This window comes from Lutjanus erythropterus, chromosome 16 (assembly GCF_056507025.1).
Source record: "Lutjanus erythropterus isolate fLutEry1 chromosome 16, fLutEry1.hap2, whole genome shotgun sequence".
Classification (NCBI taxonomy): domain Eukaryota; kingdom Metazoa; phylum Chordata; class Actinopteri; order Lutjaniformes; family Lutjanidae; genus Lutjanus; species Lutjanus erythropterus.
This window is the reverse complement of record NC_139332.1, coordinates 32,678,039-32,698,602: the sequence shown is the minus strand read 5'-3', so window position 1 is coordinate 32,698,602 and position 20,564 is coordinate 32,678,039. Positions and strand designations below refer to the sequence as shown.

At 36.2% G+C, this 20,564-nt stretch overlaps 1 protein-coding gene and 1 pseudogene across 1 annotated transcript; one reads left to right on the top strand and one right to left on the bottom strand.

The window, feature by feature from the left end:
* Nucleotides 1-427: 427 nt before the first annotated feature.
* LOC146313426 (major histocompatibility complex class I-related protein 1-like) lies at nt 428-20,222 on the bottom strand. Its single transcript, XM_084739263.1, is given in 6 exon segments — nt 428-513; nt 1,119-1,220; nt 3,721-4,014; nt 4,173-4,451; nt 16,910-17,176; nt 20,051-20,222. Coding segments are annotated over 6 exon segments (1,086 nt in total). The 5' UTR covers nt 20,109-20,222.
* On the top strand, nt 11,498-15,841 carry LOC146313427 (uncharacterized; annotated as a pseudogene).
* Nucleotides 20,223-20,564: the final 342 nt, after the last annotated feature.

Here is a 20,564-nt window from a genome sequence, read left to right as displayed (position 1 = left end):
AAAACAAGACACAAGCAAAGACACTAAAACATAGAAAAAGCAATAAGACACAGTAAAAGAAATAAGAACAGTAAAACTAGAAAAACATGACACTAAGAATAAGTTAAAATGAAGAGGGCAGAGATTACAGAGACATAACATGATGTTGTCAAGTCAATATAAACAATAAAGGGATGGAATAAGACAACATCAACATAAAAGCACGTCTATAAAAATGGGTTTTAAGAAGTGATTTAAAAGATGTTAATAAATTAGTGTCACTGTTTGTCTGAAGGTTAATATTTGAGTTTTTAATATGATGTTTGTATGTTTCTGTTTTCACAGAAGTGTTTCAGTGAATAAAGAAACAATCACACATAGTTTAGTGCAGCTTTGTCTAATAACAGGTGTGAATAGTTCATGTCTCATATGAAGAGACTCACTGTGTTCAGGGTGGTGTGTTTGTCATTCAGGGCTGTGGATTCAGTTTCTCAGAGAGCTCAGAGCCGGTGTCAGGAGATGGAGGACATTTGGCTGAAATACAAAGCAAAGACACAAAATTTTAGTTCTCAGCTGCCAAAATGCCAGAATATTTTTAAATACCTTCTTCACAGTGGATATAATCTCTCTTCTACTGAGTCAAACTGATAAATAAATCTCTTCTCCCTATTTGATTTTCTAATTAAACTTCTTTTCCCATTTGTATGAAAAATAAACTTGAAAAAATAATAATTAATTCAAAAGAAAATGCAGCTTTTATCTATTTTTTCAAAAGTCAAAAATATGATCCACAAAACAGTCAGAAAACTGCGACTGCTCTCTCAACCTGTGAGCAACTAAATGTCTTAAAGTTTTTGTTAAGTGCCATAAAATTGTTGGTGAGTCGTCAAGGGACATGAAAGTATCTGAGTGTGTTACCAGTAACCACATAAGAAAATACAACTGTATTTTCTAAACCATCGAACATAATATTTAAAACATAGAAACAAATATGAAACATAAACATATAATTAATTTTGCTCCTCTGGTTGTTTCATCATGACACTGTGGCTCTGAGCTGTTCAACACAGAGTTTGATGTGCAAAGACTAAAATCAAAATACAGTAAAAAGAGACAATCTTTCTGTTTGGGTCTCTCACCAGCTTTCTTCTTTTTGTAAAGCACGAATCCAATCACAGCGATGAGGACGAGAGCGAGAACAACCACTGCAACAATGACTGCAATAACAGGAACTGGATTCACTGTTGAACAGAAAACAAGAAAAAATATTCACAACCTGATGAAGCAGGTTAGAGAGAAGAACAACCATTCACCAACCAGACCACAATCCTGTATACAGACTCTATATGTTTGTTTATCCTGCTGTTGTTGTTTATTTAAACTTTTATTCCTCCTTGTCTGAACATAATGACTGTATCTGTGTTTGTTTATTCTTGTGTAACTTTGTTGTCTTTGTTTTTTAGTTTCTGTCTCAACTTTTTTTGACTGTCAGCAACTTAGATAATAAAGTTTATTCTGACTGATTTACTGATAGATTCATACATTCATCCAGTTTGTTGCCATTAAAATAAATGGTGACATTTTTATTTTATGTTAAAAATTATAAGCATATATTTTGGTATTCAAATTAAGATGACATGAGTTTGTTTAATCTAAGTTGAGGTTTTGTTGCTTTATGAAGTTAATTTGGAGCAATATTTGGAACATTTAAGTGCGTTAAATAAACTAATTTAATTCTTAAAGTGAGCTGTAACATAAAATTTATTCAGTTCCTGCTGCTTTTAATGTGGAAAAGTCAACACACCAGTAGTTGAGTCAATACCGTCCCTATAATCTCTAAAACAGTGTTTCCCAAACTTTTTTCCTGGGGACCCACTTATTAAAAATGATAAACCATCATGACTCAAGTCATAATAAGCCTTATCAATAAATTCTGGGAAGAGTTCATTCAAACATGAACGTTCCTGAACATTTTTACTACCATTGCTACATAAACTTACGTTATCTTGACACATTACTGAAAATATACACAGCAAAATCAAAAGTGTTGTATTTTCAGTGTTAGAGTAAAACTATAGAGTCATTTCCATCCATCCATTTTCTGTAACCAACCTGAAGGGTCACGGGTGGCTGGAGACTATCCCAGCTGACATTGGGCGAGAGGTGGGGTTCACCTTGGACAAATCGCCAGTTCATTGCTTGGCTGACACATAGAGACAGACAACCACTCACACTAATACCTATAGGCAATTTAGAGTCACCAATTAACTTTCCATGCATGTCTTTGGAAGGAATGTGGGAGGAAGCCGGAGAACCCGGAGAGAACATGCAAACTTGGCACAGAAGGGCCCTGCCCCTGGCGGATTTCAACTCAGGACCTTCTTGTTGTGAGGCGGCAGTGCTAACCACTGCACCACTGTGCCGCCCTATAGAGTTATTTCAACTCTTGTTAAGTCTAATTGAACTAAAAGATAGTTATTTCACAGAAAGAGTTGGTGTTATTACAGGGAGTCAAATGTGAGATTCTGCAAACAACTCTCCAGTGTTGATTTCACAGAATAGTATTAGTGTTAGTGATGCAAGTATAAGTTAAGTGTGATTCCATCTGACCTCCACACAGTTTCATGTTCCATAAGCAACATTTCAACAGCAGAACACTTTGCTTAAAGTGTTTTTTTAAAATACAAATACAACACAACACAAATACAAACACAAATCAACTCCACAAGAGTTAACAATTTAGTTAAATAGTCTATAGTATTAATATGGCAACTCTGTTTAGTGTTTCAAAAAATAAACTGACAGTGTTAACATTTGACACTACACACTAATGTTCTGCAAATTCAACACTGACCTGTGCTGACTAGTGTTAAATTTCAACTACCGAGAGAGTTGGTGCAACTCTGTCATAGTGTAAAATATTTAACACTTTCAAAAGTGTAGTTTTTACTCTGTGTAGTGTGGATCAATATAGACACTTTCAAAGTGTTGAATTTAACTTATTCTGATTGGTGTTGAATTAGCACTGCTGATTTTGCTGTGTATACACATAAAACTTTAGAAATGAGAAATAAATGCATTTAGGCTGATTTAAAAGGCCATCTCACTGTTTCTATTTCCTCTCAGCAGGAAAAAATGAAGGACATTTTGGCCTTCTTCATCAATGAGAGAAAGTAAGTGCATTTAGAATTAACAGGCTCTTCTCTTTTTCTATGATCAGTAAAAAACATACATATATTTTCAATGCTTTATAAAAGGTGTACTGCAGATATAAATCTTAAATTTGCAGAATTTCTTCCATACTTTTTTATTTATTTGGGAACTCAAATCAAATCTCCTGTGACCCTCCTGTGGGTCTTTGGGAATGACTGCTCTAAAATGTGGTCATACATTTAAGTGGTTACACGTGGTCTGAAAAAAAGTTTTTTGTTTTGTTTTGTTTTGTTTGTTTTATATGGATTTAAAAAGTAAAACACAATTGTAAAGGTAGTTTCATTATTTTTCTGTATTAATCAAAGCTCAGAAAACAGTTTTTATAATCAGCCTTGTCAGTGTCCAGAAGTGGACACATGTATTGGTTTAAGACTAATCTAAGTCTTAAATACTGCATGAAAGAAAGACAAGAAAACAAAATAAGAAAACAAAACTTTCTATCAAACACACATTAAAACACTTGAACGGCAGGACTGTTAGAGTAAAATAAATGTTTTCCATTTTCATCACTTCTGATCTCAGTCTTACCTTCGTTGGTCCTGATCTCTGCTTTGTCCAGTTTGGTGACGATGTCCTTTGCACCAGAGAGCTGAAACACACACTCGTACTTCTTCCAGTCTTCTGCTGATGAAAGGTCCAGGTCAACACTCATCTGGAAGGTTCCATCATGGTTGGGGAGGATCTCTCCGTGGTCCACGCCCTCATGAAGCTCCTCTCCATCTTTCCTCCAGATGAGTGAGGCTCTGTCAGGGTAGAAACCTGAAGCGTGGCAGCTGACTGGAGAGGAGGACGTCTTCTGGAGGAGAGACACTGAGGGAAGATCTGGACAGGAAAGACAAAGACAGTTTATAGGATCTTTATTAGTATTTACTGTTTATTAATATTATCATTCCTGTTTGATGTACTGTGTTTTAAAGAAGAGAGGGACAGAGAGGAAAAAGACAGATGAAATTAAACTACATCAGGTCATGTGATTCTACCTGTTCTCATCAGAGAGCTCCTCCCATAATCCACATACTTCTTCAACCACTCAGGACACTCCTGGGTGAGGTAGTGTTTTCTCTGTGCTATCAAAGCTTTGTCATTGTTCCACCTGTCTTTGGTGATGACAGCCTGTTGTTTTGGAGCGATCCATGTGTCTGTCTTCGGGTCAAATGATAGGAAGTCTTCTCCATCATAACCAAACTGACGCAAACCATTAACCTCATTATTCTCATCATCCCACTCACAGCCGTACATGTACTGGACAATGTGGACACCTGAGAGACAGAGACAGAGACAGAGGCAGAGACAGAGACAGCATTAAACCAGAGTGAGATCACAGCACAGTCATCTATCATCAGCTGATATCACATCTTCACCACAGAGACACACTGATCCACACACACCAAAACAGAGGATCTACACCTCCTGCTGTGATTGGCTGGATGGACGCCACTCACAGTTAATCATCATCTGGACAGTGTGGATGTCTCAGAGACAGAAACAGAGGGACATCCGAACACACTTCATATCCCTTTTTTTTTACCACAGAGACACACTGACTCTACGACCAACAGTTTATCTCCACTGATGAAGCTGGTGTGACTTCATGTGAGCTGAACACACACACACACACACACACACACACACACACACACACACACACACACACACACACACACACACACACCTATATGAGGACAAGATGTCAGTCCCACACACTTTCTGTTGTCTGGTCAAGAACATTGAGACATTTCAACCTCTTGAGTGTTCAGATCACCTGAGGAACAGCCTTCTAAGCTAGCAAGCAAACAATGTAATGTATTGTTAACTTTTTAGCTAGTTAGCAAACAATGTAATGCTTTGTTTTCTTTTAGCTAGCAAGCAAACAATTTAATATTTGGTTACCTTTTTAGCTAGTTAGGAAACAATGTACGGTTTCTTAACTTTTTAGCGACCTAACGAACAATATAATGTTTTGTTAACTTTTTAGCTAGTCAGCAAACAATGAAATCCCTTGTTCACTTTTAGTTAGCTAATAAACAATATAACGTAATCTTAAGTTCTTAGCTATTTAGCAAACAATGTAATGCTTTGTTTACTTCTAATTAGTTAACAACCAGTGTAATAGTTTGCAATCAATATAATGTTTTGTTAACTTTTTATCTACCTAGCAAACAATGTAATATTTTGGTAATGTTTTAGCAAGTTACCAAACAATGGAAATCCTTGTTTACTTTGACCTAATTAACAAACAATGTAATGTTTTGTTAACTTTTTAGCTAGTTACCAAACAATTTAACGCTTTGTTAACTTTTAGCTAGCCAACACACAAAATAATGTATTAACTTTTTAGCTAGCAAACAAACAATATGTTTTGTTAACTTTTTATCTAATTAGCAAACAATGTAATGTTTTAACTTTTTAGCTAGTTAGCAAACAATTTAACACTTTATTAACTTTTAGCTAGCTCACACACAAAGTAATGTATTAACTTTTTAGCTAGCTAACAGACAATATGTTTTGTTAACTTCTTATCTAGCTAGCAAACAATGTCATGTTTTCTTAACTTTTAGCTAGTTAGCTAACAATGCTTTGTTTACTTTTAACTACTTAACAACCAGTGTAATGGTTTGTTAATTTTTTAGCTAATTTGCAAACAATGTAATGCTTTGTTTACTTTTAACTACTTAACAACCAATGTAATGTTTTGTCAATTTTTTAGCTAGTTAGCAAACAATGTAATGCTTTGTTAACTTTTTAGCTAGTCAGCATAAATGTAATGTTTTGTTAACTTTTTAGCTAGTTACCAAACAATTTAACGCTTTGTTAACTTTTAGCTAGCTAACACACAAAGTAATGTATTAATGTTTTTAGCTAGCTAACAAACAATATGTTTTGTTAACTTTTTATCTAGCTAGCAAACAATGTCATGTTTTGTTCACTTTTAGTTAGTTAGCTAACAATGTTTTGCTTTGTTTACTTTTAAGTACTTAGCAACCAATGTAATGGTTTGTTAACTTTTTATCTAATTAGCAAACAATGTAATGTTTTAACTTTTTAGCTAGTTAGCAAACAATTTAACGCTTTGTTAACTTTTAGCTAGCTAACACACAAAGTAATGTATTAACTTTTTAGCTAGCTAACAAACAATATGTTTTGTTAACTTTTTATCTAGCTAGCAAACAATGTCATGTTTTGTTCACTTTTAGCTAGTTAGCTAACAATGTTTTGCTTTGTTTACTTTTAAGTACTTAGCAACCAATGTAATGGTTTGTTAACTTTTTAGCTAATTTGCAAACAATGTAATGCTTTGTTTACTTTTTATCTAATTAGCAAACAATGTAATGTTTTAACTTTTTAGCTAGTTAGCAAACAATTTAACGCTTTGTTAACATTTAGCTAGCTAACACACAAAGTAATTTATTAACTTTTTAGCTAGCTAGCAAACAATGTCATGTTTTGTTAACTTTAAGCTAGTTAGCTAACAAGGCTTTGTTTACTTTTAACTACTTAACAACCAATGTAATGTTTTGTCAATTTTTTAGCTAGTTAGCAAACAATGTAATGCTTTATTAACTTTTTAGCTAGTCAGCATAAATGTAATATTTTGTTAACTTTTTATCTAGCTAGCAAACAATGTAATGTTCTGTTAACTTTTAAGCTAGTTACCAAACAATTTAACACTTTGTTAACTTTTAGCTAGCTAACACACAAAGTAATGTATTAACTTTTTAGCTAGCTAACAAACAATATGTTTTGTTAACTTTTTATCTAGCTAGCAAACAATGTCATGTTTTGTTCACTTTTAGTTAGTTAGCTAACAATGTTTTGCTTTGTTTACTTTTAAGTACTTAGCAACCAATGTAATGGTTTGTTAACTTTTTTATCTAATTAGCAAACAATGTAATGTTTTAACTTTTTAGCTAGTTAGCAAACAATTTAACGCTTTGTTAACTTTTAGCTAGCTAACACACAAAATAATGTATTAACTTTTTAGCTAGCTAACAAACAATATGTTTTGTTAACTTTTTATCTAGCTAGAAAACAATGTCATGTTTTGTTCACTTTTAGCTAGTTAGCTAACAATGTTTTGCTTTGTTTACTTTTAAGTACTTAGCAACCAATGTAATGGTCTGTTAACTTTTTAGCTAATTTGCAAACAATGTAATGCTTTGTTTACTTTTTATCTAATTAGGAAACAATGTAATGTTTTAACTTTTTAGCTAGTTAGCAAACAATTTAACGCTTTGTTAACTTTTAGCTAGCTAACACACAAAGTAATTTATTAACTTTTTAGCTAGCTAGCAAACAATGTCATGTTTTGTTAACTTTTAGCTAGTTAGCTAACAAGGCTTTGTTTACTTTTAAGTACTTAGCAACCAATGTAATGTTTTGCCAATTTTTTAGCTAGTTAGCAAACAATGTAATTCTTTGTTTACTTTTAACTACTTAACAACCAATGTAATGTTTTGTCAATTTTTTAGCTAGTTAGCAAACAATGTAATGCTTTGTTAACTTTTTAGCTAGTCAGCATAAATGTAATGTTTTGTTAACTTTTTATCTAGCTAACAAACAATATGTTTTGTTAATGTTTTATCTAGCTAGCTAACTAGGATTGGGAACGATAAACCGATATGACCGGATATCCGGTTTTACAGGCGAGAGATACGGCTGTATCGGTAGCAGACTCCCCAATCAATAGTAATCAGCCACAAATCCTTAGATGAATCGATTGTAGAGCTATGGATCGGCTATCGTGAGACTAGGAGTCGGTTGCCTGAGGCTTTACAGTTTTCATCTCTAAAATAACGCGAGAGCTGATGAAACGACTGTCGCGCATGCTCCGTAACATTATCTTCACAACCCAACTGGACGCCCGCTGCCGCGCTCACAAAACAAGCACTCCCTCCTCCCTCTCCTGTGTCTCCTCTTCATTTACTTAAAACAGACGGCGCTGAAAACAGTGGCAGAAGTGACATTGTACCGCGTCGCACCACCAAACTTTAATAACGCTCAAGTGTAGACTAAATTTGGGTTTTATAAGAAAGATGAGAAACGCTGCTGCAAATCATTTATGCAAAATGTGTCTGACAGCAGAGAACAGAGACACGAGTCTGACCCACAGACACGTCATGTGACTGTGAGAGCAGAGAACAGGAAGCATCACTGTTCCTCCACACTGATTAAAACCAAGGGGAAGTAATTAATTACAAATACTCAAATTACTGTAATTAAGTAGTTTTTTGGGGTACTTGTACTTTTATGAGTAGATTTTCGAGTCTGTACTTTTACTTGTACTTAAGTATTCATTATGCCATGTAATCTACTTAGTTACTTTTAAAATCATAGTTGAGTACTGAGTACAATTTGAATTCATATCCAGACCTTTTATCTGCATTTTAGTAGCCAATAAAGTGATTTGGTAGCAAAAAAGCCAATGAAAACCAGGACATATGGACAAAAAACAAAACAAAACAAAAAAAAAGTATATTTAATGACCTCATCTAGCTTTGTTTTGTCTGCTGGAGACATTTGCTGAATAAGGAAATAAAAACTTGAAATGAGAGAAAAAAAGACAAAATACAAACAAACAAACAAACAAAAAATCAGAATGAGGGGGAAAAACACTTGTTTTGTATCAAATCAGTTATTAATGATTATACCTATTGGTAAAGCAAAACACAGAAAATTTAGAGCCCTAGTCTGGAGAGGTGATGGTGACATCATTGGTTAAAAGTAACTAATACTCTGAGTAGTTTTTTCTTTGACAAATACTTTGTACTTTTACTTAAGTATTTTTCTAACACTAGTACTTTTACTTGTAATTGAGTAATATTTTAGCAGTGTAATAGTACTTGTACAGATGAGTACAGATTTTCAGTACTCTTTCCACCACTGTCAAAACCACAGCACTCTTCATATGAAACAGAGCAGCAGATCATCTTGCTGCAAAAATACTGATATTTTAAACAGTTTTTAAGTTTCTCATTTACACATGAGACTCATATTAAGATATAAACATCACTAATGTCTCCTTCTCTCTGTCTCTACTGTTACTATATTTAGTAAAACTATCAGGATTTTTTGACACTAACAGCACTCTACAAATGGAGCGTTATTGAATCAAAATGTAAAGACTGACACATTGCATTGTCTTGTATTGCATCGTATTGTATCGTTTCGTGACAGAGCTGAATCGTATCGAACCGAATCGTTGGCCACTTAAAGATTTATAAACTATATCGTATCGCTGAACATGTATCGAGATGCGTATCGAATCGTCTCAGTCAGTGAGATTCCCATCCCTATAGCAAACAATGTCATGTTTTGTTAACTTTTAGCTAGTTAGCTAACAATATTTTGCTGTTTACTTTTAAGTACTTAACAACCAATGTAATGGTTTGTTTACTTTTTATCTAGCTAGCAAACAATGTAATGTGTTGTTTTGCTTTTTTTTTTTTCTCTGGTGACCCAGTTTTGGAGTGAAATCTGTCATCTGTGAAAATGTCACTGAGCCATAAAGTTTTGATTGATGGACTTTGACCTGCAGTTGCAGGAAGACATCAAACATTAATGAGACTCGAGGAACTGAGTGGATACACACTTCAGCTGTCCAGCAGACACACACACACACACACACACACACACACACACACACACACACACACAGGTGAGTAGACGCACCTGAGGAGGGAAAATGTGCAGAAATGAGACAAATCAGCAGGTGTGATGGTGATTTTAACATGTGAAGTTATTTTCTGTCCCTTCAGGACTTCACTGGTTCTTTCTGGGACTAAGATTTAACGGCAGCTTTTCTAAAACATTCCGATGTTTTTGCAGCAAAACTGTGGCAGCAAGTGGAAATTATAAAGAAAAATAAAGTTGTGTTTTTTTGTATGATTCATTATAAATCACCTTGTTTCAGGAGAATAAATCTGCTGCAGTCTGTTCTGTCTGTTCTCAGAGAACAAAAAGTGTCATAGATACAAAACTATTAAACCAAATATAGAAGCTGTGCTGTGATTGGACGCTCCCGGTGTGTAAAAACCTTCAGTGAGGGAACAGTTTAACTCTCTGTGTCTGTCCTCACAACTTGACATGTCCTGAAGATTCAGATCTGTTGTTGTTACTATGAGAACTGAACATCAATTGGTGTGTCAGTGTTGTGTTGTAGAAGAACCATGTTGATGAAACGTTCTGAGTTTTAGCTTTTTGCCTTTAATCATAGTGACAGCTGAAGATATGACAGGAAAGAGGGGTGAAGAGAGAGAGGATGACGTGCAGCAAAGGGGCCGCAGGCAGGAGTCAAACCAGCGGCCGCTGCAGAGGACTAACAGCCTCAGGACATGGGGCGGACGCTCTACCAACTGAGCACCCCAACAGTAGCATACTTGATGATGTCACTATCAGTTATTTTCACTATAAATGTATATTTGAAATAAAATGAAATATGATATAAAACACAACCCTGTATCTTTTGGTTTAAATGTGCGGAAAACAAATTATATCTCATTTTACTACTACAGAGATATCAGAGCCAGCGGCAGATTTCAAAAGGTCATGCTGGGATAAGGCTGTTTTTAGCGGGGTAACATGAATGCTAACAGCCCAGTCATCTTGCCAGCTGGCGAGGTACGCTGGCCGTCCCGTTAGCAGGACGACACATCTCCGAAAACTTCAGAGCAAGTTTTAAACTGCGCACTATCGTGATGAATCGACCACAGATTAAGAATCTTAAAATTACATTCTGTGATACTAAAACAGTATTTAGTAGTATTTTGACACTTGTAACTTAAAGTTGTGGGTCTTCTCCTCTGCCATTGCTGCTACAAAATGCATTCTGGGATACGTGGCTGCCCCAAGTCCACACAAGTCACCACCTGATGCATCCTTGATAAAACGGGCGGGGCAAGAACACATCCGGGTATTTAACTGTACTTGGTGAGATGCGGACTTTTGAATTGGAACAGTACTTGGACTGAAACTGATGATGTTTCTCAAGAACACAAGAACACAAGAACAGAGAAGAACGCATATTGAGAAAGGGCTATAATGTTGCCATGGAGACAGTGAGTTAGCTGTGGGCGTCACCTGAGCCTGTTGATTTTAGACTATTTGTTTGCATGTTGGTGAATTTGCATCTTTAAAAGTCTTGTTTCATCAGCTCCTATCACTTCCTGTTTACACTGTTACCATGGAAACAGACAATCATAGATACTGAAGAAAACTCCCAAACATGATGATTATGAGACTGATCTGGTCTGAACTGATTTGTGGATGTTTGTCAGAGCTGGACATCAGACCAACAAAACACTGAACCATGACTCTCCGTATGTATTTATTTTATTTATAAAGTTTAAAGTTACAGGGACATTAATTTACATTTCTCTAAATGTGCCAGTTTAGTCTCTGAGCAGGTGTAATGACAGCGACAAAGAAACATAAAATACATTAAAACAGGAACAAGGTTACCACACATATAGCAGCAGAGCACATCAGAACACATAAAGTGTTCCCATGAAATGCAGAACACTCGACACAAGAACACATAAGGTGCTTAGAACAAGAACATCAGGACAACAGAACATAGAACATGAATCAAAGAACCTTTCAGGCCACAGGAGGAAGTTACAGAGTACGATCACACACCTGATTGTCTTTTAAACATGATTATAAATGTATTTTAAATTAATGATATGTCACAGTCTCAGATGTTGGCAGATTGTTCCACGTCAGAGCTGCTCTCTTTTCTTCAAAAACATACATTTATATATTAAATTGTTGTGAAACTGCCTGAGTGCTTGTAAACTTCTAAATAAAAATAAAATAACAAAATGTCTAAAATTAAAATATTCTAAATGATAAAAATGTCCTAAATAACAATATGTTCCAATTAAATAACAAACTGTTGTAGATAAATATCAAAATGTCTAAATTAAAATGTTCTAAATAAAATGTGTTCCAATTAAATAACAAAATATTCCAGATAAATAACAAAATGTTGTAAATAAAAGACAAAATGTTTTTATCATTTGCTGATCAAAAGTCATGAAATAATGCTGCTGTGACTGAACCCCTCTGTCTGTGTGACCTCACAGTTTCCCAGCATGCCTCAGCTGTGGAGCCGTATGAGGGGGAGGAGTTTGTCCTGCCGCCCCTGTGAGTTTCAAACCTTTGAGACGGACGACCCCACAGCGGCGCGGAGACGAGACGATCTCAATCCTTCAACCGTCCACCGGCGTCAGCAGGAAGGCGACGAACTTAAAGACCAAAACCAGCTTCACGGCGGGCGAACATCCGTGATGACTGACGCTCTGGAAACTGGACACCTCAGCCTCAATCTGACGAAACTCCGCCTCTCTGACAGCGACACCTACACCTGCACCGTCAGATTGTCTAGATGGGGAGAAGACAGACTCCTGGTTGTTGGTCTTGTTGTTTCCAGGTTTTTTTGTTCATTTCAGGCACTATTTAATGTCAGGTATGTCTCTACTACTACACTACCCATCATGCCAATGGTTCTCATCTTTAATCAGGACAGTGAGGTCTGAGATTTTAAGAGAAGGATGGGACAGCGAGGTCTTGTTACCATCAGAGTTGCTGCTGCTGTCTGTCCAGCTGATGCTGTGGTTTGTTGTCCTCTCAGACTGTCAGGTGGAGGTGGAGGAGGAGGGGGCGGAGTCTGTCCAGCTGCACCTTCAAGACTACAGGTGACCTGCCTGATTACACCAGAGTGACGTGGAGACGCTTCGAACCCGAACCCACAATGAAGGTCCGCGTGTATGAGAACGGCTCTGACGGGCCTGAAGGACAGAACGAGTTTTACGGAGACCGAACGGAGACGAAGGACGACCTGCTGAGAACCGGAGACGTCGGTCTGTCCCTGAAATCCCCCGAACACACAGAGACAGGAACATACAGGTGTGACGTCCACAGCGGGGAGGGAGACATCGAGAGAGTCAAAACAGAGACGCTCAAAGTAACAGGTCAGGAAGAAGATACAGGTCTTTGTCTCTGATTGGTCGGTTGCTTGTCTCTGATTGGTTGGTTGCTTGGCTCTGATTGGTTGTCTCTGTCTGACTGTCCTCTGTCTCCTCTGCAGACAGAATTCGGATCAAAGATGAAACAGTCGACATCAGGAACAGAAGCAGCTCCACTGATCCAACTCCTCCGATGGCTGATCAATCAGTCTGATTGGTCCGTTGCTCAGTCTTTGATTATTGATCTGATCTGACTTTGGATCACAGAGAAAATGGAGGCGAAGGAGCCGATGGAGGACGGATGAAGACAGTCGGACACTTTGTCAGCTTCTTCTTCGCTCTGACTCCTCCTGCTGACTCTCACACACAGTCTACACGCTCACTATCGATCACTATTGATTCCACTGGGATCATTCTGCTTCCTCCCGTCGTCGGTCCTCCGTCATCCAGCCGGTGACCCGGAGATCAGCCGAGCTCCTCCATCCTCCAGGACGCTCCGCCCACTTTAACAGGTGGAGGAGGGGAGCCACAGCTGGATCCTCTGAGGACACAAACAGCTGTTCGGTCACAGTCTGCTGTTGATTGGTCGGCTGATTTGACGGACGGTAAAAGTGTAAATTCTAATATTAATATGACAACATCAGTGTCAAAGGACTAACAGCAGCGACAGACAAAACAAAACAAGAAATACATCTACACATATATACATATACGCACCGGAGCAGCAGCAGAAATGTTTACAACAGCAAAATCACTTCATAAACTCAATAATATCTCACATTAGCTCTCTGTCTCTGCTGTGTATCTGCAGAAAACAGCTGGAAAAAGACGCCTGTCGCCGCGTAAACCGCGCTCTGTCGACAACAACCAACCAAACACCGCGGGCTCGAGCGGGCGGGTCACGTGACAGAGCAGCGGTCTGATTAAGTTATTGATAACTGACAGAAACATCGCGAGCAATAGTCCATCTTCCTTCACCCCTCTCTGTCACTCTCCCTCCCTCTTTCTCTCCACACACACACACACACACACACACATGCTGGCTGGGGGTGTGTGCACCTTTCTGCCACAGCAGCAGGATCACCCCGCCCCCCTCAGAGAGCTCCACGGTACCTGACAGACCCTGACAGCTGAGCTACTACAATAAATGAAATTTACAGGTCGGGTCGGGTGTCGCTCGTTGATTAGCGCATTTTTGCGGCTCAGGCGGCGCAGATCGGCTCTCATAACTGGTCCGGAGGGTGCGCGTCTTAAAAAAGGTGACGATAACGATAAAACTGACCAGACTAACCACCGTTTTTAACCAATCAGGTGCCCGCAGCAGCCACCACATCGTTAGCCGATTCATTAGCTAACTTTACCTCGCTGGCATAATACAGCTGTCTGTCTGTCTGCCTTTCTAACTGTTTGAAAACTGAACTACTTTTGTTACTAACAAGAAACGATAACGTTCAAATGCACTGTGATGATTCACTATGATCTTAATATTAACATAACTTACCTTTTCATAAACACCTGTTTCAGCCACCTGCAGACACGAGACGCCAAAGTGAAGCGCTTCTCTCCGCGCCAGCTGCTCACGGCGGGCGGAGTCAAGGAGCGCTTGTTTTGCGTAGTGAGCACATACTGTAAGGGCGGTCATGCTGTCATACTTAAGACTCCACCCTCTGCCCACCTGGCATGTCTCTCTCTCTATATATATGTCCATCCAACCTGATCTTTTGTCTCATAAAACATTATATATTCAAACTACTTATTCAAAAATAGACTTAACATTTTTTACTTATATATATTATATTATACATTATACTTCTGGCTCTGAAAAATCATTTATTTTACGTATGAATATTATGGATATTCTTACTGCATTTACAATATACCTCTGTTTAACCATTGTTCAGTGCTGATAGTAAACCGTCTTTACAGTTAATTAATTAATTAGTTAACTGGTTCAATTACATTAAAATTAGCTCTGTGTAGTTAGCATAAGAATGGCTAAATGTTTAGCTCAGTGTTAGCATCTCTGATTTACCCGAGTGTGTGTGAAAAGTGAGTTTGTGTAACACCAGTCCACACCACCAGGGGCTGATACTGAGTTACTTCTGCTAAGCACACTCTGTTGGTAAATTAGACATTATTTTTGTGAGAAACTACAGACTAGACTGTCCTGAAGCTGCTCTACAAGCTTCACTGAAGGACACTTTCAGTCCAGGATTAGTCACCAGACTCCACCTGCTCAGCCAGGACAGTGTGTCCTGTTCAGCAGTGTGTCACTGCAACTGGTCAGAATAAGACACGGACCATCAGGACCAGTATGGAGACTGGGAGACAGTCTGTGTGTCCTGATTGGTCCATCCATCAGTCCATCATTCAATACAACCAACAGCTGTTTCCACCTGCAGATGTTGTCTTGATGCTGCTGATGAGACCAACACACTGTGGTCAGTAGAGTTCATCTAATCTAATCTAATCTAATCTAATCTAATCTAATCTGATCTAATCTGTAGTTCTACCCGATATTTAGGGTTTAAACCAATGCTCCTTTTCATTATCAATCATTTTTATTAACTGATTAACCATTTACTTATTTTAAAAATGTTAGAAATTTGTGAAAAATGTTTCCAGAGCCAAAGTTGAAATCTTCACATTTCTTATTCTATATTATGGGATGAACAGACTGTGAATCAGTAGATTTAATGTAATATAATCTGTATTCTACTACATATTTTGGGCTCAAACTAATTATTATTGTCATTATTGATTATATGCTCATCATTTTTCAATTAATCAATACTTTGTTTACTCTGTAAAATGTTAAGAAATAGTGAAAATGTCCATCATAAGTTCTCAGAGGTGAAATCTTCAGATTGTTTCTTTTATCCGACACTGAACAGTATTTAATTTATAACAATATAAAACAGAGAAAAGCAACAAATATTTGAGAACCTGGAGCTAGAAAATGTTATTTTTGTTTAACAGAAGATTTAAATGATTATTTGATTATCAAAATTTATGTAAATTAATTTTATGTTGATCAACTAATCAATTAATTGTTTCAGCTCTTTATATATTTATTATAACACAGACACACTGTGGTGAAGTTAATCTAATCTGTAGTTGTACTATATATATGCTGTATATTATGGGATGGACAGACTGTGGTCAGTACAGTGGAGTCGAGCTGTTAAACTTTTTAAACCTCTGATCTGAATGAGACATTTACCATGTCGTCCTGTCAGACAGGTTTATTAAAACACACTGCTGCTCCTCTCATATGTGGACCCAGCAGAAGCAGCCTGTGGCCCATTTACAGTCCGGCTCCGTAGTTTGAGAAACCAGGCAGTAATGTTCCTCTATCAGCTGTGTGTTGTCAAACTGTTGTGATAAACAGGTTCCTACAGTAGAGTTATTATGGACCAACTCACTGTGGACACTTCAGTCCACTTATTCTGATCTAATCTAGTGGAGATAAAGTGTTAATAATCTCTGCTGGTTATTATGGGATGGACAGAAACACTGTATCAGTGTAGTACAGCAGCATCCAGTCGTCTCAGTCTCACTAATGTTTCTGTTGAGTCTGACTGTGTGTTTCAGACCAGAAAAACCTCCATCAAACACTTTAATCTGCATCAATAAAACACACTTAAAGATGGAGAATGGTGTGTGTGTGTGTGTGTGTGTGTGTGTGAGTGTAAAATAAAGAACGGAAATATAAACAACATTTCATCAGTAGAAAGTGAAGCATAACAAACCTCCAGTTTGGTTGAAACGCTGCTTCAAAGTTTCAATGTTTGGTTTAGAGACCTGCTGGTGATTCATACGATACTGAGTCTGTGTCTCCCAGTACTGAGGATCATCTGCTGTGGCGTCGATCATCCAGTCCTGTTTGGGTTCATCTCTCCTTGTGTTACTGTCATAATGATCTATCTGAACTTCATCAACCAACCCAACAGCAACAAACTCTGGGAAGTTTGGGACTCCAGAAGATCCAGTGTGGAAATACTTCAGAGAGTGAATCACTGTAAGAAAAAGATAAAGTCATGATTTAAGTTTTTAAATCACAGTTTTATAAACAACAATGAACAATGTTATTTATTTTCCAGCACACAGTCTCAAAAAGAATTACAGTATATTTAAGACATTCTGTGTTATAATTAAATAATGCAAAAATAAATTTACAGACAAGAAATTTGTTTCTGTAACTCTTTGATATGTCTGATGATTTTGTCTTGAATACTGTATTTATTCAGATATAACATACCAAACAAGTAAAACATTTACTTTGTGTAGTTGTGTTACTGATTTTCACTGATAGAAAACAGTTTGTAAAAACAGATGTAATAGTTTTCTAATGCTGGATATCTGAGTATGTAATAAATAATAAATATAACAAATAAATATAAATATAAACATTAAATATAAATATAACCAATAAATGATAAATGTCAGATTGTTTTGTTTGTGGATTTCAAATGTTTGACTGTAAAAAAATTTTTTGTAACCAACAAGAAATAAATATCTGATCTGATCAATTGTGTATCTAACTTTCAAATATCTTGATTTATGTAAACTGAAGAATTATTTTGAAATTTAACTCACAATATTTTTGACAAAAATCATTTTAGAGTTTTTATTAATATTAGTTATACACTGGATTAAAATATTATTTTTTCTGGTCACATCAAAAAAAAACTTTATCAAATCTGTCAAAGAATAAATCTATTTCCTGATAATAGATCAAATATCTAAACAGTATTGTTCAGCTGATAGTGTATTTTTGAGCTGATACTGATCAATATTTGGGAGTTTTTTGGTGACCCTGATACAAAGTGAGCAGCACATTTCACAGTTAGAAAATAAAGCTGTCACTGCTCTCTGCTGGACAAACTATGTAATGATGACACTGTTTCTAAATGAGCTCAGACCTCGTTTGTCTTTTCACTTCTTCACTTTCTTGTTAATTATCAGCCGACATACAGACACACAGATACCAACATATCTGAAATAAGATGATAAAGTATCTGATAGAGGAGGGAGAGAACACAGAATGTGGTATAGATTCAATACAAATTAACTCCAGGACCAGGATCACCATAATCAATAACAATATTGATACTTGATACTTTTTATTGTTAAAAATGTAATAACTACCAGTGTGATGTGATCGAACCAAACTAACAAAACTCAGTTTGGATGAACGACATTAAATCAGATGTGTGTTTCAGTGTGTGGAGTCAAACTGTGAGATTCTCTGAGGAATGATGGGAAATATTTTATATAACTCAGAATAAAAGTTTTGATGTGTTTCCAGACTGACAAAATGCATTAATTATCTCTAATGAATGAACAAACTCAAAAAAAAAATGTGTATAACTTCCATAAATAATTATCACAAACAACAGAATACACTTTTTTATGTAAAACTGTAGTGAACAAGTTGAAGAGTGAAACATATAACCCAGAAACATTTTGTTTTAACACAATGTTTTCATGTTTTTCTCTCTTTTCTTTATTTATCTGAGCGCAAAGGTGGAAGTAACTAATTACAAATTCTCAAATTACTTAATTATTTATTTATTTTGGATACTTGTACTTTTATGAGTAGGTTTTGAAGTCCGCCCTTTGATTTGTACTTAATTATGCATTTATTTTTTTCTTTCCTTCTTTTTATTTTTTTCCTATTTATTTGTAATTTAATTTAATTTTCTTTTTGTCATATAATTTTTTTTTCCTCTCTCTCTTTTGTATGTGTGAATATGTGTGCCCCTTTGCACTATGAGCTGTGCTACGGGCATCTAAACATTAAAAAGGGGAATTTATTTATTTATTCTCTAGAATTTATTAATTTTATTTAATTTATTAGACGTTTTTCTCTTGTAAGTAATCTGAAATGACCTTTACCAGCACTTCAACCCAAAACATTCCTACTATTACTTTCTTTGCCTATGGTGTTGGTTTTTCATTTGTGAATTTTCTTGTTTTTTATTCATTTTTGATTTTTATTTTTTTTTAGTTTCTGTTGTTTTGTTTTTTAATTTTCTTTCTTTGCGGAAATCATGTACTGTCACGCAAGAAAGGGCGAGATGGAGTGGTGGGTCAGGGACCCTGGATTATCAAAAAACAAACAAACAAACAAACAAACCAAAAAAACATTAATCAATTAAGCGCCATTGAGTATTTACATTAGTCAAGAAAGGAATGGTAGTAATTGCACATCATTTGACTTTGTTTCGTCTGGTGGAGCCACTTGTTGAAGAAGGAAAATTAATAATCTAATAAGAAAAAAATTGTTTTGTTTGTTGGACTGAAGATTTAAAGAAACAGAAAACTCTTTGATTGAATATCTGATATCGATAAAACATTAAACACAGACTCTTAAAAACTAATACTCTGAGCATTTTTAAGAAGATTACCTTGTACTTTTACTTTAAGTGTTTTTCAAACACCAGTAGTTTTACTTGTAATTGAGTAATATTTTAGTAACGTTACAGTACTTGTACTTGAGTACAGATGTTCAGTGTGTTGGACTGTTTTGTGCTGCGTAGTTCTGCTGCCATTTTAACATTAAGATCGTGAATGGATCGATAATGGAAAAGAAAAGACAAATACACTTTTTAGACTAAACTTTCCATCTAATAGCGTAACTATTAGTGATTAATAAGATGAAAGGACAGGATTTACGAACGGATTAGAGGCGTATTGCCTTTTAAAACATTACTAAACATGATGAAAATCTATAAGGAGGTCCTGAAACTGAACATCAAAAACGATCAAATGAACCATAAACTCATATAAGTATATAAAGACACGAATCATTTTTTCTTTAACAATCAATCGACTATAAATAATCAATATAATATAATAATATAATAATATAATCATCAATAACTAACCTGCCGTCGCGCCATGTAGACCTATTCCCAGGAGAAACACAAACATCAAGATCTTCATTGTGAACTGTCGAATCTGAAGCTTTGATGGATTAATATGTTTATTTATCCAGAAAAATAGAGACACGGTGATTCTAGTTCGAGCAACAAGAGTGAAGTGAGGACAAGAACAAGGGAACGGCGGTGTTAACTTCTGTCTGAGCCAATGAGAATTTAGCCTGAGCATCAACGTCACTTATAACTGGGTAAAACTGACCAACCCAGGTTATGAATGAAAATGAAAGTTAAATGTGTTATTTTATTCTGTGTAAGTGGATGGAGAGACATTTATTTTGTTGTCTCAACTTTGTTCTCATGTGAAAGGAGTTTTAAAGCTTCTGCTGCTCAGATCTTGTATCATGTTTTGTAGGTTAATGTGATGTAATGTGCAGAAATGTGTGAATTTTCTGGGAGGTCAGAGGTCACTGACCTACTATCAGGACAGACAAGATAATAAAACACAAGATAGTTTCCATGA